Genomic DNA, 24,684 nt, shown 5'->3' with positions numbered 1-24,684 from the left:
ACCAGCACTACTATTGAAACCAGAAAATAAATGGTCTCAATTTTCTTTTTTAAATAAAACATCCGTCCCTCACTCAGTGACTCCACCTCACCCTGCCAGTGTGGCTGGGAACCCATCAATCAGCAACCATGGCTCAAACCCCTAAGTGAACTGGAGGGAGGGCAGAGGTGAATATGACGTCACTATGTGGGGGACCCTGAAGGGGGTGAAGGGGAAATGCCTATGCCCTGGGCAGACCCCACTGTGAGCTGTACTAGGTAGTGTTGGGGCAAAGGTGCTGCAGGGCAGTATGGAGAATAGAAGGCAGCTCAGTGTCAGGAAAATCATGGGATGCAGGAGCCAAGGCTGGGGGGAGGCCTGGTAGTGAGGATCGGGGAGGACACCACCGGTAAGGGCATGGAAGGAGGTCAGAGATGATCAAGGAACTCCAACAACAACTGAGAACCGCACTTCACTGACAAGACCAGTGAACTGGACAAAGGCTCTGGCCTGGCGGTGGGGTGGCAGGCGCTGTCCCGCGCTGGTTCAGGCCACAGGAATAGGTTCAGTCTGCAGACTTTAAAGTGTGGGATGGAAAGTAATAGAAGGTAAGTGAGGACAGAGGCAGGCATTCATTTTTCTGCGGAAGAAGGTCTAGGTCCCTGCTTTTTCCCTCTGGAATTGGGCAAGGTGAAGTAAAGGCATCATCTGCCTGGTTGAAGGAAGGGTCCCAGGAGGTTGAGGGAGGGAGTACACTTAGTGAGAAAGACCCAGATGGAGCCCCAGAGGGGCGAGAGAAAGAGAGAAAAACAATTACATGTGTGCTTCAGCTCCATGAAGGCGCGACACGCACATCACAGAACCCACCCCCCATAAGAGTATGGGAAGAGGCTGAGGATGGTTCAGTCCAGCAATCGGGACACCGCCCTCACCAAAGAGGTCCTCTTGGGTTCCTCTGCACTCAATCCTCCCACCCCAACTATCAGATTACGCCTCCAGACTCCCTATTATGCCATCTTTTCTAAAAACTTCATATGTGTAGATCTTTTGCATCTTTTGTTTAGTGTAATTATTTAGGTTCATCCATGTTGCTGGCTCTAACAGTTCATTCCTTTTTATTGCAAAGCAGTGCTCCATGCATGGACACACCATGTTCTGTTTATCACTCATGTCCAAGTCTCTACATGCACAACTGCTTCATTTCTACAGAATAAATACTTAAGAGTGAGGCTGCTGAGTCATACAGCAGAGGTGAGTTCAGCTTTTTTTTTTAAGATTTATTTATTTATGCATACAAGAACTGACGTACAGGCCAGAGGTGTAGGGAGGGGTGGTGAGAGGATTCACCAGAGACCGAGTGGGGAGCAGAACAGGAGGATCTAATGAAATACACTGCTGAGGGGAGCAGCAGGTGAGTCAGGAGAGGTCTGCTGAGCCATGTGGGTAGCTCTCTGGCCAGGGATCAAACTCGGCTGCAATGGCTGCAGACAGCCTCATAGTGCTGAGACTTAACCCCTTGCGCCACCAAGGAGGCTGAGTTTAGCTTTTCAAGAATGAAAGTGTGAGGCTGTCTCCTGGGGTGGGCGCACCATTTTATATCTCCACCTACAGTGCTGAGGGCCCCAAGTGCTCCATGTCCCCATCACCATCGCTCACTGTGCATCTTGACTATCACTGTCCTAGCGGGCAGGATGTGGTCTCTCACTCTGGCTTTCACTTACCTTTCCCTGTGATGATGGGCACCCTATCATGTGCTTATTTGCATTTCTGTGCAAAAGTCTATACAAATCTTTAGCTCATTGTATTTTACTGGGTTGATTCCTTGGTAAGAACTGTTAGGAGCGCTCCCTATATTCTGGATATGAGTCCTTTATCATGCATATGGCTTGTAAAATATCTTCTATTCTGTGAATTACCGGAGATTTCCTATCTTGTAGCAATAGTGGGAAATGTCAGAATGTAGTACCTGCCCTATGTCCTCCTGCAAGGAGCCCTAAGAGCTCGTGTGGAGAAATCATCCCCTGGAGGGGAAGGTAGAAATGGGCAACCATTCAGCTTGAGAGTAGTCAAATCTATTCTAATCGGGGTCAAGGTACCCCCGGCCAGGCCGTCTAAGGCCCTCCTGGCTTAGAACCTAGGCTGTTTTTTAAAATCTGTAGCTCCTGCAATTACAAGACGTGCCTGCAGAGGGCAACTTACCAGTTTTCTGGCCTGAGACAGGCCCCGGGAAAGTGCTGTGCCTACTCAGGGAAACCACCATCACACCAGTGGGCATCAAACAGCACCAGCATAGCAGGCAGGGGTCAAAGGCACCTGATGGTAATCTCAGCAACATCCCTGGTTCCCATCTGGCCCAATTAGTACTTCAGAATGGAGGCGCTGGCTCAGTGCCCCGTCACCTTCCTCTCCAAACCAGTCACTTACTTGAACTCTGTTTAAAACCAGTGGCAGAGTGGACAATGACATTCAGGAACCCGCAGAGCCCAGGAGATTCATCATCTGTACAAGAGACCAAACAGGTGAGTGTCTGCCCTGAGAGCAGGAAGCAGATGACAGGTTCTGCTTCAACATTAACCCTCCAGGGGACTGTGTTACCATTTGCCCAGCACTGTGCAGGGTAAAGCCATGGACCCAAAACACATCCATGTGGCCTTTGTCTTGGAGACCTGAGGATCTCTGGAAAACCAGTGACTAAGATGAAACTAAATGAGGTTCCCAGGGCAGGAGAGGGGATGGGGTCACATTTAATGTAGAATGTGTGTGTGTGCACGTGTATGCACATGTGCATGCACAAGCATATCTCTGTGTGTGCAATTGAGTGTGCACAAGCATGTGCAACAGTGAACACAAACCAGGCAACCCAAAGGTGTGCAGGAAGCTCTGGCTGAGGACAGGGGGTGGGAACAGACCCAGAGCACAGAGGGTGTGAGGAGTGTCCTGTGACCAGAGCTGGAAGTCATTGGTCTCTACCACACAGCAGGGACCACCTGGGGAGAGACCACTTTTAACCTATCCTGTCGACTCCTGGGAGAAGTCAACAGACCCTAAGCAGCACACACATTCCTTCAAGTGGACATCCAGTAGTCCCTAAGACAATGGTACCAGCAGAAATGGAGGGCAGTCCTCACTGTTAGGGGTGCCTACCTTCTTTGTTGATGGTTAGTGGAATGCTGTGGACGGTCTGAAGTTTGACACATGAGTTGGTCAGCATCTGCAGCTCTACCGACGTCAGGGAGAAGCTTTTGAAACCTGAGAAAGAAACACAGGTGCACCAACCAGTCAGTCTGAGGGTAGCTCGGACATTCCAGGACACCTAGGGCATGTTCTCATTCCCCCACTAGACCCTCACCACTCCTGTGGCCTGCTCCCATGGAGGAGCTGGTAAGTAGCAGAGCAAGGTGTGGCCCAGAGGGCCCAGGCTGGACTCCAAGGGCTGGAGGACTCAGCATAATCCTACAGACCGGGAATCCACCTGCCACTCAGCAGTGCCACAAGCAATCTTCCTGGGGGTCTCCCCAGACAGACACCCAGGATAGCTGTCCGGCACTCTAACTTAGGCCTTATCCCTCCACCAGATGAGAGAAAGGGGCTGTTTTTGGGTATAGCACTGACAGGACCCAGATGCTGCAAACAGAAAATCCTGGGTTGCATGCACCAGCCACCAGAGCTGCCAGGACGCCTCTTCCCCTAGAACAGTCTGGTCTAGGGGGCCCTGCCGGGGAAGATGAGACTCAACTTGGGCACAATGACAAGGCTGAAGGGAAGGGTGCTCAACACAGGCCCAAGTGTATGGAGTCCCCAGCCCGAGTCTGTCAGACCAAAATGGTCCATGGCTGTGGGAGGACCAGGTCACCATGGTATGGTGCTTAGCAAAGATGGCTCAGGAATCCCAAACCATACCCCAAGGGGTGGAGAGGGAAAGGTGGTTACAGCCCAGGACTTGACTTCTCACTGTGAAGGCTGCCAGAGGGGCACCTCTCAGTACAGGACAGGAAATAAGTACCCGCAGAAGGACGCACCCTCTGTGAGAGAAGCTATGCAAGAGAAGCGAGCGTGCCCCTCTGGAGGACGGTCAAGACTAGCCTCTAGGACAGGGGAGTGGGGCCCAGGCAGGCCCAGCCTCTTTGGCATCTGCACCTATTGGGGTACAGGGAAGTGCAGGTATAGGCTTGGAAGGCAAATAAGGGGGTTTGCTATGGTGTGTGGCAGGTCCAGGAGGAGGTAGCATCAGAATAAGAAGGTCCAGGAGACAGAAGGGAGATTCAAGGAAGGCCAGTGGTGCACAGAGGAAGTCAGAGAGCAGGTGAAAGGTACAGGAGACCTGTCAGGGAAGGGGCCCTGTCAGGACAGTTCCTCTCTACTTATTTATTTTTTAAAGATTTATTTATTTGTGCATATAAGAGCTGAGGCACCGGCCAGAGGTGCAGAGGGTAAGAGGATTCACCAGAAACAGAGTGGGGAACAGAACAGGCAGTGTCCGAAATACACTGCTGAGGGGAGCAGCGGGCGAGTCAGGAGAGGTCTGCTGCGCCATGTGGGTAGCTCCCTGGCCAGGGATCGAACTTGTGCTGCAGTGGCTGCAGATAGCCTCATAGGCTGTGTCTTAACCCCTTGCGACACCAGAGAGGCCCCTCCTCTCTAATCTATTTTGCAAATTAGAGCTTCAAGTAACACTACACTTGGATAAAAGAGTTCTGCCCAGCCTCTTAGAATGAAAAAGGACTGTAACCACAGGAGTTGGTGACGCCCCAGTCCCAAAAGCTCCAGTACCAGTCTCCATGTGGAGGCCACTTACATTTCTTCTGCTGCTCTCGGATGTTCTCCCTCCACTCAGCACGCTCATAGTCAGATGAAATCAGAAATGTATAACTCTGGATGTGAGGAGAACACACCCCGTTATCTCTACCCCACCTAAGGCACTGCCCCGTGCTGTCCACAGGGTGACCTGCAGGCCTCCCCCAGCCACCACAGCCTGGTGACCAGGCATGCTCACAGGCTGGCTGTGGCTTCCAGCTCTCTCCACCCTGCTGCCTGCTCTGCCCTGTGCAGACCCACCTTTACAAGCCCTGCCAGGAGGGCCTAGATCAGGGCATACGTGTCCTACCGTAGGTGCATGGAGGAGGTGAAGGCTGAAGTTGCCCTGATGTCTTGCATTGACTCACAAGCCTGAGCTGTGACCCCAGACAAGGCTCCAGGAGTGCAGGGCACCCTCTCCTGATTGCATGCTGACAGATGTGTGCGGCACCCAGGCTGGAGAGGCCCAGGCTACAGACAGCATCTGGAGCAGACTGAGGACAGAGGAGCCTCAATGTTCCCGAACAACATCCATGGCCACGAGTCTGGTCTGCACAAACCTGAGATACTCTTCTTGTTCAGGATCCCTAGAGACTCTGCTACTCCCAGCTGTGGGGTCAAGCCACTCAACCTGGGGCTACAACCCAATGCTGCAGTAGGAGGGACACATGGCTGCCAGATCTCACTGGACCAGCCTCTGTTGGTATAGGATTGCTCCCCAGAGAAGGGTTGCTACCACAAAGGCCACATGGCAGCCAAGGCCTCTGCAGCCACAGTGGGGCCAGACCATGGAGGCCATGGTCAGCAGGGTCTGCCTGGGGGAGCAGAGGGAGGCCCAGCCAGCTGAGCAAGGCGGGAGCAGGCACTCACCTTGCCATTGCGGCTGTGCACTCTGAAGGCCATGCTGGGAGACATGAGCAGGAGCAGCGACTCCTGCTCCGAGAGTTTCTTCTTCAGCCTCTCGATGGCCTTGCTGCCCTTGTTGGCTTTCTGAAAGGAAAGACCAAGCCTCAGTCATATTCCCATCCTGGGATCCGGTGTTGCCTGTTCCCACCACCCCCAAATTGGTCTTGAGGGCAAGAGCCATGTCCGGAGCTGAGCATGGTGCATGGCTTCAGCCTGTCTGTGCTGGTCTTTCAGGCACACAGGCACAGGTTGCCAGACGTGTTCGCTAAGGCTTTCTCAAAGGAGTTAAGTCCTTCCTGTCCTGTGGGCCCTTTACAAACCTCCCTTCCTTCTGTTTCTCCAAACTCGGACAATGTCTGGGAAGCTGCTGTGACCACCACAGGCCCTTCCCCATTTCTGGCTCTGAGCCATTTCAGCATCAGGCCCACAGAGGGTCCCACTGGAAGCCAGATGCAGGCATCTCGTCAGGAAACCCTGCCTTCCCTGTGCCCTGTAACTCCCCGCTGAAGCCCCTCCACCCTAGGGAGGTGGCATGCCTTCAGCAGCTAGGAGGGGCAGAACGTGGAAGAGAGCAGTGGTGCCCCACCGACACAGCCCTGGCTTCCCCTCTGCCTCGGGACACTACCCCACAGGCCACAGGCCTAGAGTTCATGGTGGTCTTGGGACTCCCACACTTTCCTCAACCGACTGGCTTGTGGTGCAGCAGGATGGGCAGGTGGGTGAAGGGCCGATCACCCTTGTCCTACTGGTCCACCTCAGCCAGGTGTCCCCAGGCTGAGGCCCAACTTTCTTGGGACCCACCTTGTGTGTGGCTACCACATGGTACCTGCTCTGGCTGGGCCAACCCTCCATACAAGGGGCTCATCCTAACTGCCCAGTCTTCTGATCCTCCCAGGACACACTGTCCGTATGTGGACAGCAGGCGCCTTCCCCAGCCCACATCTGGATGGCTCCAAAACTAACAGTTCTGCATGGGCTCACAGGGGCCCCAGACACCAAGTGGGTCAGAGGCCCAGAAGAGCTGATGCATGGTCAAGTGTGAGGAACTGCCACGTGAGCTGCATAGCCCGGCTCAGGCCCACCCAGCAGGCCCCACCTTCTCTCTCTGGATGTCATTCTTGATCTGAGAGATCTTGATCTTCATGGCATCCAGCTCCTCATCCAGCACCAGAGGGATGTTGGGTGCCACTTCTGACTCATCCAGTGTCTGGAAGCTGAGATCCGTGAGCGGGATGTACCATTTGCAGTCATATTGTTGGGTTTTGCTGGGTGGGGGAGCGAGCACATTAAAACAAGCCTCCTTTGCTAATGTCACTGCTTTCAAGTGCCAGTGAACTCTAAGTTCATGGCCATGTACAGTTTACCCAGCCTTAAAACCCAGCTGTGATCCACACAACAGTACCGTGCAGGCTACTGGCAGACACTGGAGACCCCAGCCAAGTAACCCCTGGGAACAGACATTCCACATCCATAACCAAGGCCTCAAGGGGTCTGACAAATCCTGATGCGTCTTTTCTGCACTGCCAGCAACTCACAGGTTTCCTGATGTGGGAAGCTGTGCCCAATGGAAAGAGAGACTGCAGAGTTTGAGGGTATGCATATCCAGTGTAACCCATCCTCTGACAGACAGGGAAAGTGAGGCTCTTTCTCTTCTGATTAAATCTGTTCAGCATGGCACTGGCAAAATGAGAGGAGTCAGTGCTGGCCCTTCCCAAAGTGATCTTTCCTTCAATCCAGCCCATGCAGTTTGGGTGGTCTGATCCCTGGGGGCTGCGGGTGAGGTTTGCAGCTCAATGCTGAGAATAAATTAGAAACCATCAATAGTGATAATCAAATGACATTTGTCAAGGGGGTTGTACAGGGGGTGGCAAAGGGGTCAAACCCTGGCCTGCACCAACCCACAACTGGCCAAACCCACAGCCCCCTGACCTGTCACTCACTCCTCCCTTCTGGGTCACAATATGACAGTCCCCCAACATGTGTGTATCCCCCTTCTCTGAAAGAATCAACAGTCCAATAACCAACCCTGACCCAGGACACCTCTAGATTGTCAGCAATCTAACCTTGAGCAATCTAACCTCTAGATTGTCAGCAATCACCACTAACCTTGAGCTTGACATCACATTCAGTTGGAAACAGAATACAGCCTAAAGAGAGCCATCCAGCCACACAGCTACCGAACTAGGTTTTCCTCCATATCAAAACCAACCCCATACCCCCTAGAAAGCCCATTCCCTCCTGGAGGGGCAAGGACACGTGGCTGCCCATGGTCACTCACCCTCCACTCTGCTTCTTGAGCTTGGTACACAGGAGCAGGTCAGTGAAGAGGAAGACGTGGCGCAGCTTGCGGGCCCCCTCCACGAGTTCCACCATGAAGCTGTCCTTCAGCAGCTGCCGGTGCTGGGGGAGCAGGGTGGGTGCTCAAGTTAGTCTATGGCTAGCAAGGCGGGTGGTCAGCCTTTACTCCCCCACATTCAACCCTCAGAACTCAGACCTACTTTCCACAGTGTTCTCTACATAGGCCCGGTGAAAATATATGCTATGCAGAGACATCCAGAGTCATATCTGCCTTCACAGGGACACACACACTTGGGGACACATATACAGAAACAGAAACACAAGACTCTGACTTGCATGCCCATACTTCTGCAGTCCCAGTGAACCGACTCTTCTGATTGCTGTCTGTGCAATAGTTTCATCCCAAGGCCTCAAGGGATCTGACAGCAGCCAGGAGTGTTTGAGTGATTGGTTCATAGAAGAGGGGAAGGGTGAGTGGACGATGTGTAATGGCCACTGGACTGGATGCAGGGAGGGGCATGGTACAGCCAAGTCACTGTCTGTGTGTACATGATAATGGGAGAACCTCTAAGCAGAGGCCCACGCCTCTCCAGGACAGTAACTGGAGACCATGAGCAAGAAGTCAGCCATGTGTAGGACGGGACATTCCCACAGAGGCAGCACCACAGAGCAGGCCCACAGTGAGAAGAGTTTGACACTCCTCTGCACATGGGAGAAGCAGTGTGCTGAGTGGGGAAGAGATGAGCCAGAAACACTGCAAGGAGGAGGCAGTCCTGGTGGTCATGGCAAAGACCAGGCCTGGTACTGAGGGCAGGAGGAGGCAGGGAGGCCCTCAGTTGGGCAGCCTGAGATGGGCAGCTCAGGTTGACAAGTTGACCCCAAAGCAGCCTTCTTAGAACTCTTCAGACCTAGAATGTCCAAGGGAACAGGAGGCACTAGCTCCTAGCAAGCCCTGCACCTCTCTCCAACTGGTGCTCATCTGAAAAGACAAGGTCTCTCTGGCTCTCACACCTCCAGGGGTCACCAAATAGGCACATGAAATAAACCAGCAATTCATGCAACAAACAATGCCTGGTATCTCCTCTGGATGGTGCTGTGTAGTGCTGGGGATGCAGACAGGATAAGGTTGGGTCACAGTCCCCCACACCTAGGCTGTGGCCTAAACATGGTGTGAGTGCACATGCTCAGAAAGGCGTGTCCCTCTGACTCAGCATCTCACCCAAAGCAAACACCCCTGCGTGGAGGTGGAGCAGGGCTGGGCCCTGCTGATCTCAGAACAGGGACAGCACCGCCACAATTTCTAGAGGGTCTGTGAGACAGCAATCAGAGGAGTCGGTTCACTGGGACTGCAGAAGTATGGGCATGCAAGTCAGAGTCTTGTGTTTCTGTTTCTGTATATGTGTCCCCAAGTGTGTGTGTCCCTGTGAAGGCAGATATGACTCTGGATGTCTCTGCTGGTGTTTGGGCTCATGTCCCTGCATCTGTGTGTATCCCTGTGAACCCCTGCCTGTGTTCCTGTGTGTGTCCCCACGTACATCCCCCTATGTGTGTATGTTTGTGTGTGTCCTCTATGTATTGTGAGATAGAAGATATCAGGTGGTGGGATGGTACCACTTGGGGAGCCCCCCCCCCCACATCCTAGGTGGAGAACACCTGCTGGAAGAGACACCACTTCATCCTCAAATAACAGTACCCTGATAAGTATCCCCTAGGAAATGAGGTGTCAAGGGCCTTCTTGCACCTTCACTGCCCATGCCCACCTTTCTTTCTCCACTGTGATGATCTGGTTCAGTTACCACATTTCTCTGAGTCTCAGTTTCCTTAAAGATAGGATGGGGATGAAAAAGACCTGTCTAGAGGCATACTGGGTATAATGGGTCACACATAGGGCCATCTGCTACCACTTACTGAGTCCTCTGTGAGTACAGGCCACACATTTAGCTTGTCCATCTTATGTCTCTTACTCCTCATGAAGACTCAGCTATTAAGACATTGTCATCCCCCTTTCTACAAACAAGAACACTGAAAGCCAACAAGGTCACACCATGTGTCCACAGTCTTCTGATGAGTGGTCCTTCCCTAGGTTGCTGGCCTTCTCCAGCTGTCACTTAGGCAACATCATCCTGTCCACACATATAGGCCATCCCCTCACCCCAAGAAGACTAATCTGGAAGATGCGCACTATTAAAGGTTGGAGGTATCCCCACCAAATGGGAGGATACCTCTTACCTCACAGGGTTGTCATGAGAACTCAGAAGCAGTTCTTTCCTCCCTTTGGAAACTTGATATTCAATGTCATAGGCCAAATGTGGAGGTGGGGGAAAAATAGGTATTCTCCAAGCTCAAACCCTCCCCAGTAGAAATTCTAGAAGGACCTGCAGATTCGCTCCCAGCTGGTGATGCAGAAGGGCTCTTCCAGCACCACCAACACAGACGGTGCCCACTGGGGAAGGCATCTCACACCCACACACACTCACACCACATCCCACCCTACTCCCAACTTCATAAAGTCTTTCGCAGGTGGTGAAACCTTTTCAGCCTCACAACCACCCCAAAGAGGGGACAGGGACCCTGGTCACTGCTCTCACAGAGTATGGACACTCAGCAAAGAAGGTGTTTCCACATCAATATTGCTGGTAAGCAGTGGACATCCCAAACCGGCCAGGGTACCGTCAAGCTTCCTTTCTATGGCACCAGGGACTGCACACTGGTCTGGGCAGCACAGAGGGCTACATGGAAGGAAATTCAGGCTGCTGACTGATTGATGCTGTGTGCCCAGGAATGGCTGCAGGCCAGGGTGTGAGCCTGTCTGTCACTGGTTTAGCCACCATCAAGTCATCTACCTTTACCAAAAAGCGCTGGATGGAGGTCAGTGCTGGTCAGACCCATAAGCTTTTTTTTTTTTTTTTTTAAGATTTATTTTTATTTATTTATACAAGCACTGGACACAGTCAGAAGCGTGGGAGGGTGAGAGAATTCACCAGAGCCAGAGCGGGGAGCAGAGCAGGCAGACTGAAGTACACTGCTGAGGGGAGCAGAGGGCGGCAGGAGAGGTCTGCGTGCCATGTGGGACCCTCCTCCGGTGGCCGGGGAGCAGCCAGGGATTGAACCGGTGCTGCAGAGGCTGCGGGCAGCCTCGCAATGCAGCGCTCAACCACTGCGCCACCGGGGAGGCCCCTCCATAAGATTTCAGAGGCCACTAGCCCTCCTACCCCTTTTCACAATTGGAATGCCCAAGTGATCCTCCTCACTGAGCAAATATTGCTTAAGTCAACAGCGGAGGGGAGTGCGAGAGAGTGGACACAGATAAAAACAATCTGTGTTTTATCCTTCACCAAGCATTCAGGCCCAACACAAGTCCTGCTCAGTCACCTAAGGCTGTGGGTACAGGAGACCTCTGACAGCAGACCCAGGGACAAGGGCTGGGTTACCAACTCATAGGCAACGTGATTTTCCTCAATTCCCTAAGGCAACTGCCTCCAATGATCCAAGGAACAAGAAGGCCTTTCTCACCAGAGATCCTAAATGACAGTTAGAGATACGAAGAAAGACTCAGCACCACATGAAGGGCCCAGGTGCAAATGGACTTGCACATTTGCTTCCCAGGAGGTCAGTGTTCTCATAAAAGAAGCATCAGCAAGAGAAAGAGCAGGCATCCCAGGAGAGAAGAGCAAGCCAGGCATGAACCCACCTGCTATAAGGAGTCCTGGCAGAAGCAGATCCTACCTCTGCTTAGAAAGGTGAGCTCTGGGGGAAGTTTGGGGGAGAGGCTCCCATTTGTTGTAGGAAATGAGATCTGGCTCCCACAGCCCCCAAGGATAATGGGTAGAGATTCCCAGGAGGTGCTAGGGACTCACCCCTTGCTTTGATGGGCTCAGAGGAGCTAGCACGTGGCCAGGATTGCTGTGGAGCTGAGTGGTGGAGTTCTTTCCATAACCCGTGGTCCACCAGGTGACCAGGCACCCAGAACAGTGGCCCCTATTCCCACCCGCTGGTAAAGAAAAGAACAGCCTGGGGAGGAGTGGTATACACATTCCAGTCTACCCAGTGGGTGAATCTGCAGGAACACTGGGATGTGATCCCTATGCCAGCCTGGATCCAGGACCTCGATAGGGCTGGGAATAAAAAGAAGGGACAGCTCCTCTATAGCCCTCCCTAGGCCAGGCCCACCAGGAGAAACTTGAGCAAGGCCCTTACTCGCAGTACAGTCAAGTCCGATGAGACTCTGGGCGTGTGGGAGCTTTCCACTCAGCACTCAGAGTACCAGGTCCCAAAGAGGTGTGTGGGGGACGGGGCCAAGTGCAGGGCAGCAGGGTGGGCCAGAACTCAGCACCCGGGACCTGGCACATGAACCAGAGGAAAGTAGCTATCAGAAGCCACAAAGGTCAGGTTCACTGCCAGCTGTGTCCTGCCTGGTCCATACAGCAACTGTCTTTGCACAAGACCCCAACACCGAGGATCAGCTCGCCCCATGTTGGTGGCACTTCTGACAGAGGATGCTCATGATGGATGCCAGCTCCCCAACTTGCACACACCTCTGCCATCTCACCACATCTGTCTGGCAGTGAGGCACCTTCCTATCACCACCCTGTACCCCTCCAAGGAAGAGACAGAGGCTCAGGGCACCCTTTATGTTTGCCTCTTACTGGTGGTATGCAGGGACATGAAGACTGGGGTGGCTGTCCATGACAGAGGGAGAAGGGGAAAAGAGAACCTTCCTGGCGGAATCTTCAGCCATTCTCATTTCATAAATACAAACTGCACACCCCTGCTTCTCCTCCCCCTTTTAAGTCTTTAAATTCAGTATTAACTGTTTTCAATGAAATAACAGTCAGGGGGAAATTGGTGGTTCTAGGAAGACAAAATTTCATCCTCATGCTCACTAGTCTCCCCAGAGGAGTCCCCCTGAGCTGAAAAGGGTATAGGGGAAAAAGGAGTGCCCTGGACCTAACACCCTACAACAGACAAAAGAAAGGGAGCCAAGTGAGACACGCCCGGCAACTCCACCTGAGTCTGGTACACAGGCCTGGCTTTCACATGCTGGTGTCAGGGGCCCCAAAGGGCAATAAGTTTTTTGCATTAGGCTGGACTGTCCAGGCACAGTCTGCTGAGGACCAGAGAGGTGCCCTGTGTCCCTCCACCTGGCAGGGTGGGCAAAGTCAGACCAGTCATACTCACCTCTCCTTTTTTCACAGTCATAGACTGCCGGCGGGGTGTAATCTCCTCATTGATACTCGACAGGAAGTTCTGAGAGATGCGGAGGGCATCCTGCAGCAAAGGGTGGTCAGGGTGGCTGGAGGGGGTGTGCTTCAGCAAGTCCTGCATTGGGTGAAGGACAGGTTAGCAAGTGCACTGCAAGCAAACCGCAGACACACCCCGGGTGTAACCCAACGGTGTCACCGCCGCCTCTCACCATGAACCTGGGCTGGGCCTGTGTGCTCGCAGGCGCACCATTTGGAAGCAGGATCCTAAACAGCACTTCCACAAGTCCATTCCGCTTGCGTGCTGCTAAGAGGGGCTCCCACTCTAAGGGTCTAGGATTGGGTTTCTCTACCTGGCCACTGGGGACATTCCGGGCTGGAGAACCCTTACAGCAGGGGACTGCCCTATGAACTGTAGGATGCTTAGCACCACACTGGCCACTACCCATTACAAGCCAGCTGCACCGCCTGGTCTGAAGTTGTAACAAAAAATGTCTCCCAGACACTGCCTCATGTCCCCTAGGGGGCAGAGTTGCTTCAAGTCCAGGAGCACTGTCTTATGCAGGGTCAGGAGAGAGCCCTGGGCCTTCTGAGTTCCTCATGCTTTAGATAAAAGTCTAAACCTCTTCAGATCAAGATGGGAATATTGACTCATTCTCCACTAGGAATATGCACGTAATCTGTGCTCAAGGTCAACAGAGATGCAAAATCCTCTTTGCTCCCAAAACCTGTCTGCAAAGAGAACCTGGAGAGATGAGATAGCAGCAAAGGAAGGTTCTTGTGTAGATGAGATACAGGGGCTCTGGCTCGGCCCCGCCATGACGCTGGCTGTGGCTGGGCTACCACGGCGCGCACACTGAATAAGGGGTTTCAAAGGTACACTGGGTCACCCACTAGATCTGCCTCTTTAAATAGAGGAAAATGAGAAACTATAACGTCATGTAACTTTAAAAAGAACAAGGCAGAACTGTATGGATCAAAATGAAACCATCTCCACAATATAACGTTAAAGGGGGGAGAAAAAGCACAGTGTGGAAACGTTTACAGCATAACACCTTCTGTGTATTTTTAGAAAAAGGTTTGTGTGTATCAGCATGTGCACAGAGAATCTTGTGGTGGTGGGAGCCTTTGTGGGGAGGAAGTGGGAAACAAAAGGGAAATTTCACACACTTCTATGAATTAGTTGTAAATTAAAAAAAAAAAAAAAAAAGCGTGCGCCACCTGCTCTAAAATTATCTAAACACGGTCACCCTGGCAGTTGGACCAGGTTTCTGTTCTCTGATTTTGTTTCTCAGTAGTAAGACAACCTTGTTCAGCGGCTCCCTTCCGACGTCTGCCCCAACAAGAGCACCTGGGACACCTGGAGAGTCAGCTCCACCCCTCTCCCCCTACTCGAGAGCCCATGGATGGCAGAGGCTGCTCACTTCTTCATCATCAATAAAGGTGCACGGCAGGAAAGGGAGCAAGTGGGCAAAATGACACTGTCAGTGTCAATCCCAGGACAACACAAACAAGAACCTAAGAGTGAGAAGACCCGGCTGTGGGCAGGGACGGTGCCCACGCCACCACAGGAGGCACTGCCATGCTCTAGGGCGGTCAAGGATGGAGCGACTCACATGCAGGACCAGCGTGCTGCGCGTCACTCGGTCCACAGGCTTGTAGAGCAGGGCTGCGGAGAGACGGGCAGGATGAGCGATGAGCCCACGGAGAAAGCAGGCTGCCCAACAAGGGCTGGGGTTGGCAGGCAGCACCCCCAACCTCCATACTTCCCAGTAAGAACTCCATGGTAAGGGCAAGCCCAGAGCGCCTGCAATGCTAGACACTCTGCCTTAAGCTTTCAGCCTGTGACATTAAATGCTGGACCCAGAGCTGCTGGCCGGAACCCGCACCTGCCTGGCTGACCCGAGAGAGGTGCCAAAAGGGCTCAGCATTGATGCCCTTCCCCCCTGGAGTGAGGAGCCCACCTGCACCCTGGTGAGGAGAGGCAGAGGTCTTAACCCTGGCAGGAGACCTGTTCTCCAGCCCAGAGGGTCCCCCGGGAGCCAAGCAGCATGCTTCTCTCAACATCCACCCCTGGACAATTTGGAGGTCTGATTCTGAAAGCAGCAGGAACCAACTCAGGTGGTAACCCAGCTCTCGGATTTAAGGTATCTTTAAGGAATCTTGGCTTTAAGGACACCTGGACCCCAGCAGCACACAGGGACCAGGCAGCCTTGGCCAGCCCACTTCTCCCTGAGGCTGGTGAGCCGAGTCCATCACGGGCAGAGATGCTTAGACACTCTGACACTGTCAGTGCATTTCCTCACCTAGTGAAGGCACTGGTATCTCCATTTACAGATGGGGAAACTGAGGTGCAGCCACATCTGTTGCTCTGTGTCACTGCCCACTCTATTCTAACAACCAGAAGTGAGAAGGGACTTAATGTTCCTGATCTCACTTTCTACCGAGAATGAAGGGGGTGAGGATAGACCCAGGAACCTGACAACCTCAGCTTCTTTGCTTGGCCACTCCAGAATTGTGTTCTACAGAGTTACTTCCATTCTAGACCTGTTCTTTCATCTAAAGAAAGGGAAAACAAAATTCATACAGGGCCTCTGGAAAGAACACAACATTCTATGTGCCTGGCATTGCCTAGTTTGTGGGCCCTGCTAATGCCTATCATTCCTCCGGTGCTGCTATTGGAGGCAAGCTGGTCTGAACACATCCTTTTCCACCTGCAATGTCCTTGTCCCCACTCTCATGAATGGAAACCTGCAGCAACAGAAACACCAGAGGGTCACCCGACTGGGTGTGGTGTTTACTTTTCCAGCAAATGCCATGCCTATTTGCAGCGGTCACCCACACAGGGGCATGAAGGCGGCAGTACAGAGAACTCACTTTCCAAAGAGTTCTTGGTGGTTTGGTCCTTGGCATCCTTATTGCTTCTTGCTCTCAGGTTCTGCAAAGAGAAAGACACTTTTGTGCAGAGGACTACTACAATAGCGTTGATGTTGCAGAAAGCTCTCTGATCAGAGAACTCCAACAGAAAACACCCCTCTCTCACTTCACAGAATGTCAGATGCAGGAAAAATCAGGACTGGGCCACAGCAACACATGGCTTAACGTGGATGCCACGGTTCACTGGGGACAGTATCTTAATTGTTTCCATCTGGGGCAGACATTCTCTTATTGCGGATGGGGGTGGGGGGGTCTGTCCTGTGCACCACAGCATATTAAAGCAGCACCCCTGGCCTCTGCCTATAGGTGCAGTGGCAAATCCCCCCTCTGTAAGACAATCAAAATGTCCCCAGGCACTGCCAAGTGTTTTTTGGGGGTAAAATCACTGGTTGAGAGCTTGTGGTATAAAGAATCTGCATACGATTCCACCCATCCTAAAGTCAAGAAACTGCTTTTTTGGAACGAGTGAACAGCATGCAGGGGCCTGGGCAGGGGAGAAGAGCACTCACCTGTGGAGATGGCCAGGGTGGGCCACCGCTACTGAGACCTAAAGAGGATTTCATTTCCACCCCACCCTCTCCAACTTTCCAAATGTATTTTCTAATAAAGGGGCACTAGGATTCCCCAGACAAGAGTAGTTTTTAATGAGTAGTCAGTTTCACTGATTTGGTCCAAAGGACAAAAAGAAACAAGAATAAAGGACTCTGAGTGCCTGGAACCATCTTTGGAAAACAGCTGTGACTGACCCTGGTACCAGGTATCTGAACACAAACCAGCTCATAGACGGGAAGGGGCCCCAGGATCACTTCTGTAACCTTTCACGCTGCAGAAACCTTTCAAGATTAAAAAAGATGGTGTTTTAGCTCACTGGGGCCACTGCACTTCGGTACCTTTCCTGAGAGTTGAACAACCCTCACAGAGGTTGTTCTTCCTTATATCTGCCTCAACAGCTCCAAAGGGTGTGAGAGGATGCGAGGGGGTGTGAGAGGTAAACACAAGACTACAAAATTCAGGCATTGTGCTCACGTGAGCCCTGGGGACAGCCCATATGCCAAGTGCCCCATGTGCCATGTGTCCCTGGACAGCACAATGCCAGGAGCTTCAAGAAGTCCTGCCTCAAGGAAACATACATTTGGTTTAACCCCATGTTTCCAAAATTGACTTGACTCCAGGAATCCTCTTCATATAATACCTATTATCTATCATTTGGGGTGCTAGCATTCTGCAGAACCCAGCCTGGACAACTTCAATTAAATGGGACACTGCTGCAAGCTCTTTCTTAGACTTAGTCCTGGGAGAAGAGGGCAGGGCCTGGCAGAAGCCTGAAGACACCATTCTCCCTCTCCTTGGGCCAAATCCAGTCCCCATGTTGAGCTCTAACCTCCCTATTCCCCCCCTTCCCCCTTCAAAGACACCCCAACACCTCTACAAGGCCTGCTGCTTCCTTTTGCTCTAGCTTCACTTTGCTCTGCCTTAGTGACTTGAATCTTTTTGGAAACATGAGTGGAGAATCAAAGTGGCTGTCACCTGGCAGAACAAGTTTCACAGAGGACTGTCTTGGGCTGGCAAGATGCCATCCCAATCCCTGCAACTGGCCATGGCTGGGATACCTACTTGTCTGGGTGGATGGGACCAGGTGGCTAGTGGTTCCTCCCTCCTCTGCAGAAACCTACCTGGGTAGACTTGAACTCAAGCCTCCTCTTAAAGGATTGATGAGGTCTCTATTTCTCAAGGCCACTCAGGATTCTCCACTGCAGCTATTGATTTGTGGGGGTATACTAACCAAATGAGCTAAAGCAAGGAATGGACTGAACACTCTAGGAAAACAAGGTTAGTCAAGTCAGCATGGAGCCTTGGGTGCTAGTAGCCTGTTCCTAGCAGCACCAGGAAGGGAGCAGGGTGCCCCACTGGCTCCAGAGACATGTGCTGTCACCTGGGAGACAATCAGTACTAAGACCCACATGGTTGCATGATAAACTATTGAAGGGCACAGAGCCCTTGGAACAAAGCCAAATGTGATACTCAGGTGTGACTATCTCCCAGCAGGTGGTACCCAACAGCCCGCTATGGAGACTATGTCTCGTCCCTGTGTCTCTCACTAATAATGCTGCCTTTCTCGGATAGAGGTCTTTCCACCCAGAATCCTTGTGTGGTGTGGAAGGCAAAGTTGGAGCTCTGTAAAGTTGGAGACATCAAAAGGCAAAAGTAATTATAAGGCCCAAAAGAGGAAAATGTACCCCAACTGCCACCAGTCCATTCCCCATGGCCTACTTGTCCTCTCTGTATCTGAGGGTTTCTTTTGAGACCCTCATGCTAACACTCCCAGGCTGGAGCACTTCTCTCACATGGATCTACGGAGCATAGTACACAGTGCTGGCCCTGTGCGAGCTGCTCAGCTTCCCCAGCTCTCAGGACGGCTGGCAGGTTAGAGGAGAAACAGTGTGACAGACACCTCCTCCCCGTCCCCATGCTCTCCAGTGACAAGGTGCAAAGTCATTCTCAGCATTCTCATGTCAAGACCTCTGCTAATGGGGCAAAACATGTAGATGCCTCACTGCCTGGAGATGGTGCAAGAAAACATCAGAAGACCTGGCTGAGCTCCAGCTTCCCCCAGACTGGCCAGAACCACATAAGGAACATGCAGTCTAGATGCCCTTGGAGATATGGGATTCCCACTACAGGACACTTCTCAGACTGCTCCTTTTGTAGCATCCCCTACACTGGGCTGACAGAGACAGCCCAGAGGCATCTGGAAATGGAGCTGAATTTTATGACTGGACCTGTTTGGTGCACCTTGTTCTCCTGAGTCCTGATGTACCAACAACCAGCCCACACCCCTCCTGTGGGAGGTGGAGGGGTGCACCTGTCTGCGCAGCATCATGTATACCTCAGAGATTTCTGCAAACTGAGCGTTGGCCTGACAGCACTTCTCAGCTGTTTCCATGGCAACTCCATAGTTGTCTACAAAGGCCCGGTATACACCCAGCTGGCTGGCCTGCAAGGAGAAAAGAAGAGAGTGGGACAGGTGCACGACAGGTGTGGGACAGGTGCCGTGGCTCCCCATACTTCTGAGAGACACCTGGGCACAGTTCTGGAGAATTTCCAGGTGTAGAGATAACGCAGAACTGCAGGAAGCTCAGCTCCTGCATGATGCTGCCTCCCACCTGCTTCCCCGCCCCCCACACACAGCGCACACTTCCATCTCCTAAAGCGACAGTGAGAAATGACTCATGGCCCCGGGCAGGTTACAATTCCCTTCCATAGCTGCTTATTCCTCCCACCCAATTCCTTTAAATGGTGCCACCAGCAACTAAGGTTCCAGGTTGCCAGTGGATACCAACAAGCCCCTCTACGAAGGTGTTACTGAGTGGCACCTTCTCATTCCGTTTCTCATTCCAGCTGCAGAGACCACAGTGGCTAAGGAGGCTGGCCCCCAGCCCGTGGTGGCTGCTGTGCTCGCTCGTGTCCAATCCCTCAGACACATAAGGATCATGCAGACTAGATGCCCATGGAGGTGAGGGGCTCCTGCTGCCCAGACATTAGTCCAGACTTGGTGAGGGGGGCCCAGGGGTCACACTGCACACTGGCAGAAGTCCCACTTGTTGTTAGTTTATAGTAAGAAACATTTTCCTTGTCCTTCATGCAATCAAAGAGAATTACAGATGGTCTCCTTACTCAGCCTCCTGCTCAGATACCCAACTGAGTGAAAACTTGCATGGGGTGTGTGTGCTGCCACCACTACCCTTAGGCCCTAGGCAGCCAAGGAGAAACCAGCTCTCATCTTGCACCAGCAAACCCAGGCCTGGTGGGCCACTCGTGGTCTCCCATTGCAGCTGGCCCACAGTTGGAGGCCTAGGCTTATGCTGATCCTGACACTTGCTCTGTGTTGAATCTAAATTTTATTTTACACACTTGCATTTATGATGAATTTTATGCTTCTTCAGATCAAAATTTCAAACCCTGGGTGAGGTAAGCACCACTGGTTGTGTCTGGTCTCTGGTGCCCCTCCCTTTGGGGTTGCCTAGGGGGCCTGAGGATGCACAGGGAAAGAACAGCAGCTGCAAGGGGACTCACTCTCCCCACTGTGATGATCACCCCAGGGAGGCACTGCATCTGCTCATTCCACGTTCTTCATCATTAGCAAGAGTCAAACCCAGAGTGTTCTCTGCTCCCTCCTCCCTCCTCCACCGGTCACTCAGCACCTCCCAGCAAAACGATGGCCCTGCTTTAGGCCGTTCCACAGCTGTGAAGCATCCAGACACAGGGCTGCCGGCTGGCAGGAGATACTTGGTAAAGAAGGAACAATCATGCAGTACAGCAGATGGTGAGGGCTGAACAGGGGCAGAGGGTGACAGGACTGCTTAAGAAAATGTGGTCAGGAAAGCCTCTCTGAAGAGGTGATGGCTGAGCAGAGTTCTGAGAAGATGTTATTGAATTTCATCCCCCAAAATTCATAGGCTGAAGCCCAACACCCCCACCCTCAGGCTTCCCCCTCCTTCCCACATATATCTAAGAATATGACTGCATCTGGAGATAGAGCCCAAAGAGGTCACTGGGTTAAATAAGAGGGAGGGTAGCATCTCATCCAGTATGACTGGTATTCTGAGAAGGAGAGGAGAGCAGGAAACAGGCCCGCATGAAGGGCTGAGCACAGGAGAACACAGGCAGATGGTAGATACCTGCAAGCCAGGGACGTACGCCTCGGAAGAAACCAACCCTGCCAACCCATTGATCTTGGACTTCCAGCCTCCAGGACTGTGGGAAAATAGGTTTCTGTTGTTTTAGCCACTCAGATTGCAGGCGCCCTAGCAAACAAAACTCATGCAGGGTACAAGGGAGGAGAATCCTTTTATTCTCTTCCTACCCATCTCCAAGGAGCGCATATCTTTTTTTTTTTTTTTTAAAGATTTATTTATTTATTTACTCAAGAACCAGAGTACAGGCCAGATGCGCAGGAGGGTGAAAGGATTCATCAGAGACAGAGCGGGGAACAGAACAGGCAGACTGGTGAAATACACTGCTGAGGGGAGTAGCGGGCGTGACAGGAGAGGTCTGCAGCGCTATGTGGGACCCTCGCCAGCCGGCCGGGATGGAATTGGCGCTGCAGAGGCTGCGGACAGCTTCACAGCGTGGCGCTCAACCTGCGCCACCAGGGGAGGCCCTAGCGCATATCTTCCACATGGCTTTAGAGAAGTTATAAGTAATTCATTTCTGTAATTTTAGCTCATCAAAAACCCAGCAGCACCCATAAAGGGACAAGTGGAGATCACGTGTCTCCCAACCTGAGGCACCAAGGACACAGCATCACTGCTCCACTGTTACTTTTTTTCTCACCAGAAACTCAGAACCTATTCCTGAATTTATTCCCAAGGAAACATCAACTCAAACCTGTCTACACCATCGAAAAAAAAAAAAAGTCAAGGTCATGAAAGACAAGCAAAAGCCAAGGAACTGGTAAGAGAAGGAAACTGAAAAGATAAGGTGACCAAGTACTTCTCATGACCCTCAACTGAATCCTGAATCAAACAACAAAAATGGTTTGAGGACACCATGACTAATGAGGGTTGCATATTAAATTAAGAATCACATTAATACAAGTTTCCTTAAACTTGGTAATTATCAAGAAGGCCATGGCCTTATACTTAGCAAATATAATGATTTAGGGATGAAAGGATGGGTATCTGCAATTTCTCCTCAAACTGTTCTGGATGTGTGTGCACATGTACAGATGAGCGGAAAAAAGACAAAGATCATGCAAAGACAGAAAAATGATACAATCAGTGCGGCTGGCACAGGGGAGGGGAGTTCTTTGTACTGTTCTTCTAACTCTTCTGGAAGTTTGAAATAATTAGAAAACTGAAAAACTGAGCTGAGAAAATTCAAGCTAGAAACAAAACTGTGAGTGGTGCCAAGATTACGCCAGCATTCCCACAGAGGAATCAACTATCTGGTTACCAGATAGTTCTAGTCCAGAGGGGCCATGGCCAGGGGACAGGGTATTGGGGGTTCCTTTAGTCCTAAGATCCTCCCAGCTGGACAACCAGACAGAGCAATGCTGGGCTGACCCTGCTATGTTGACCCGAAAGGGCTGGGGGTGGAGACCACATCTAGCTGTCCTTGGGTGGGACCCCTGCACCCATCCTGGGTGGGACACAATGCAGCATGCAGTTCCTGGGGCGCAACTTCTCACTGCAGGCCCAGCCCTCTCCCCAGTCTTCCTGCTGCCACCTCTGACGCATAAAGGTAGCTCAAGGACTCCAGGGAAACCTTCTAAATTCCCATGTTCATCAGACTGTCAAAAATAAAAATTAAATTTCCAAGTGATTGTGGAGTGTTATTTGGGCTTGAAGAGTGCTGGCTGCTCTTACTGCCCAACAACATGATCCTCCCATTTTCGGGGGGCGGTTGTTGCAGACTGAGTCAAATTCACAAAGTTCAAAGCTGCTGACACAGCACACAGAGAAATGGCATTGTCAAAGACTGAGGCACTGGCACCAACATACAAACCTCCCTCCCCCCGCCGGCTCTCTGCCACAGGGAAGGGGTCCCAGGTGACAAGAATCTGAACAAACAGGCGCCTCATGTGTTCACTGGCCGGGAGTCCCGGAGTGGCCTGCGTCGGCAGCTGGGGGAGAGGAAGGAGGAGACTGCCAACAGGAAAGCCACACCTCAGAGAGGAACGCTCAGGCCCAAGCATGGGCCAAGGTGAGGCCAGGGTCGGGGCCAGCTGTGCATCCGGTGGTCTGGGAGCACTGAGGACCGTGCTCCACACACAGGCATAGATGGGCCCAGGAGACCTGGGGCCACGCCTATCCTTACCAGAGGAGGATCTGTTTCCCTTGAGAGGGAGAACAATCCAGGGAAAGAGCATGTGCAATGGAAGGCCTGGGCCACTCTGGGTCACATCATGAAATCATGATTTGGGGTCCTCACAGATTGAACCCTCATCACAAAAGCCTACCCTGCATGCGCCTTTGAGCCACTCTCCCTAGAGGGGCTCATGCTGCTGGGAGGGTCTAATAGCACACTGCTCTTAACCCCTCACCTTCATTCCCAATGGCTCCCACTAAAGAGACTTGTTCGGGGCCTCCCTCATGGCGCAAGGGGTTAAGAGTCAACACTGTGAAGCTATCCACAGCTACTGCAGCATGAGTTCGATCCCCAGCCAGGGAGGTGACCTACATGGCGCAGCAGACCTCTCCTGACTCGCCCGCTGCTCCCCTCAGCAGTGTATTTCAGTAGATCTGCCTGTTCTGCTTCCCACTCTCTGGTGAATTCTTGCACCACCACCCCCTCCCACCTCTGGTCTACACCCCAGCTCTTATATGCATACATAAATATATTAAATAAATAAATAAATAAAGAGACTGGTTCCCTCCTTTAGGCCCACAAATACAGGGGACTCCTTTTCACACATGAATCTCATGAGTTGTAACGTCGTATGTTGGAAGATAAATGCTGACCCAACAGCTCCCATCTTGAATTTTGCTCTTCATCCTCAGGACCCTTAACTGTTTCTTTCTTTTGAACAAGTTGTATCTTTATCCATGTCTTTGTAAACTGTGTACCCAGGACACAACCCCCAGTGTGCCCTGACCGGTGCTAAAGGGCTGACCAATGCCCTTCATCATCCACTTGGATTTTACTGATCCTGTTGATTTTTTAAAAGCTGTATCCTTGGCTCCACTTGGGCCCTGTGCTCAGTGAAGGCCCAGAGAGGCTACTGGCCTGCCTTCTTATGGGGCCATCCTGTCATGTGAGGCTGCTTCCACCTCTGCCAAATGGATTCCTGGCAGTTGGGGTTCTGAAGCCCTTTCAGATGCCCTCATTCAGTCATCAAAACCATGTTTCCTTCAGATTGACAGTCCCTAAAGCAGGGCAGAAAAGCACTTTTCTTGAATACAGACAACCCCGGGTTATAGTCCAGTTGAGTGAGCAACCATTCTTCAGTCCCCACGTGCATGATGGGAAGACAAGACCTGCTTTATAGGGCTGCCTTAGCCCAGGTGAGGCGGGGCACTCTGCAACCCCTTGCCACCCTGACCAGAGTCAAGCCTTGGTACTTGGGATCCAGACCACCTCACAGTGCCTCAGTCCTCACAAACCAGTCCCCAACTCACCCCACATTCCTCTAACTGTACACAAGGAGGAGTCCTGATTCCTGAAAGATACAAGGCTGTTGCTTGTCAGTCTCCAGCATTAAAAATGCATCCAGTTTCTGAAAACTGAGCTGAGGGTTCCATGCATAGCCCATTTTCACTTCTTTCTGCCAGCAAACATGGGGCACAATTCCCACCCCCTTGATTTTTATTCATATCAGCCCTCCCCAAGCCACTTTTATTTTTTTAATTCTCCAAGTGCCTTTAATTCCATAATTGAAATAAAGTATAGTATAATTCCACTCTGTTCCCACCTATGCTTGCCCCTCCAGGCTCCCCCCGTCCCTCCATCTCTTCTGTCCTGTGTCTACGTTCTCTTCTCCTTGGCAGTAGCATCTGTTTGACCCAAAGGGGTCCTCAAGGGGCAGCTGGACCAATTTAGAGACCAGAAATCCTGAGCAGAACTGAGC

General features: G+C 51.9%; 1 protein-coding gene and 1 long non-coding RNA gene across 2 annotated transcripts in view; one reads left to right on the top strand and one right to left on the bottom strand.

Moving 5' to 3' along the window:
• BCR (BCR activator of RhoGEF and GTPase) overlaps nucleotides 1–24,684 on the bottom strand; it is a 110,477-nt gene that overhangs the window by 16,139 nt on the left and 69,654 nt on the right. The window contains exons 5-14 of the mRNA XM_037510248.2: nucleotides 19,003–19,110; nucleotides 16,056–16,116; nucleotides 14,795–14,847; nucleotides 13,156–13,296; nucleotides 7,958–8,079; nucleotides 6,776–6,944; nucleotides 5,644–5,763; nucleotides 4,775–4,850; nucleotides 3,124–3,228; nucleotides 2,404–2,478 (exon numbers count right to left, since the gene is read on the bottom strand). Of these exons, the coding sequence (XP_037366145.1) occupies nucleotides 2,404–2,478; nucleotides 3,124–3,228; nucleotides 4,775–4,850; nucleotides 5,644–5,763; nucleotides 6,776–6,944; nucleotides 7,958–8,079; nucleotides 13,156–13,296; nucleotides 14,795–14,847; nucleotides 16,056–16,116; nucleotides 19,003–19,110 (1,030 nt within the window). The remainder of the gene's footprint in view (nucleotides 1–2,403; nucleotides 2,479–3,123; nucleotides 3,229–4,774; nucleotides 4,851–5,643; nucleotides 5,764–6,775; nucleotides 6,945–7,957; nucleotides 8,080–13,155; nucleotides 13,297–14,794; nucleotides 14,848–16,055; nucleotides 16,117–19,002; nucleotides 19,111–24,684) is intronic.
• Nucleotides 2,484–11,546, top strand: LOC129145753 (uncharacterized). The gene is made up of 3 exons (XR_008551759.1): nucleotides 2,484–2,498; nucleotides 10,675–10,845; nucleotides 11,447–11,546. It is a non-coding gene; the product is annotated as an uncharacterized LOC129145753 (long non-coding RNA).

Source organism: Talpa occidentalis, unplaced genomic scaffold (genome assembly GCF_014898055.3).
Source record: "Talpa occidentalis isolate TD23 unplaced genomic scaffold, MPIMG_talOcc4v2.1 talOcc4.14, whole genome shotgun sequence".
Lineage (NCBI taxonomy): Eukaryota > Metazoa > Chordata > Mammalia > Eulipotyphla > Talpidae > Talpa > Talpa occidentalis.
This window is presented reverse-complemented; position numbering and strand designations above follow the sequence as displayed.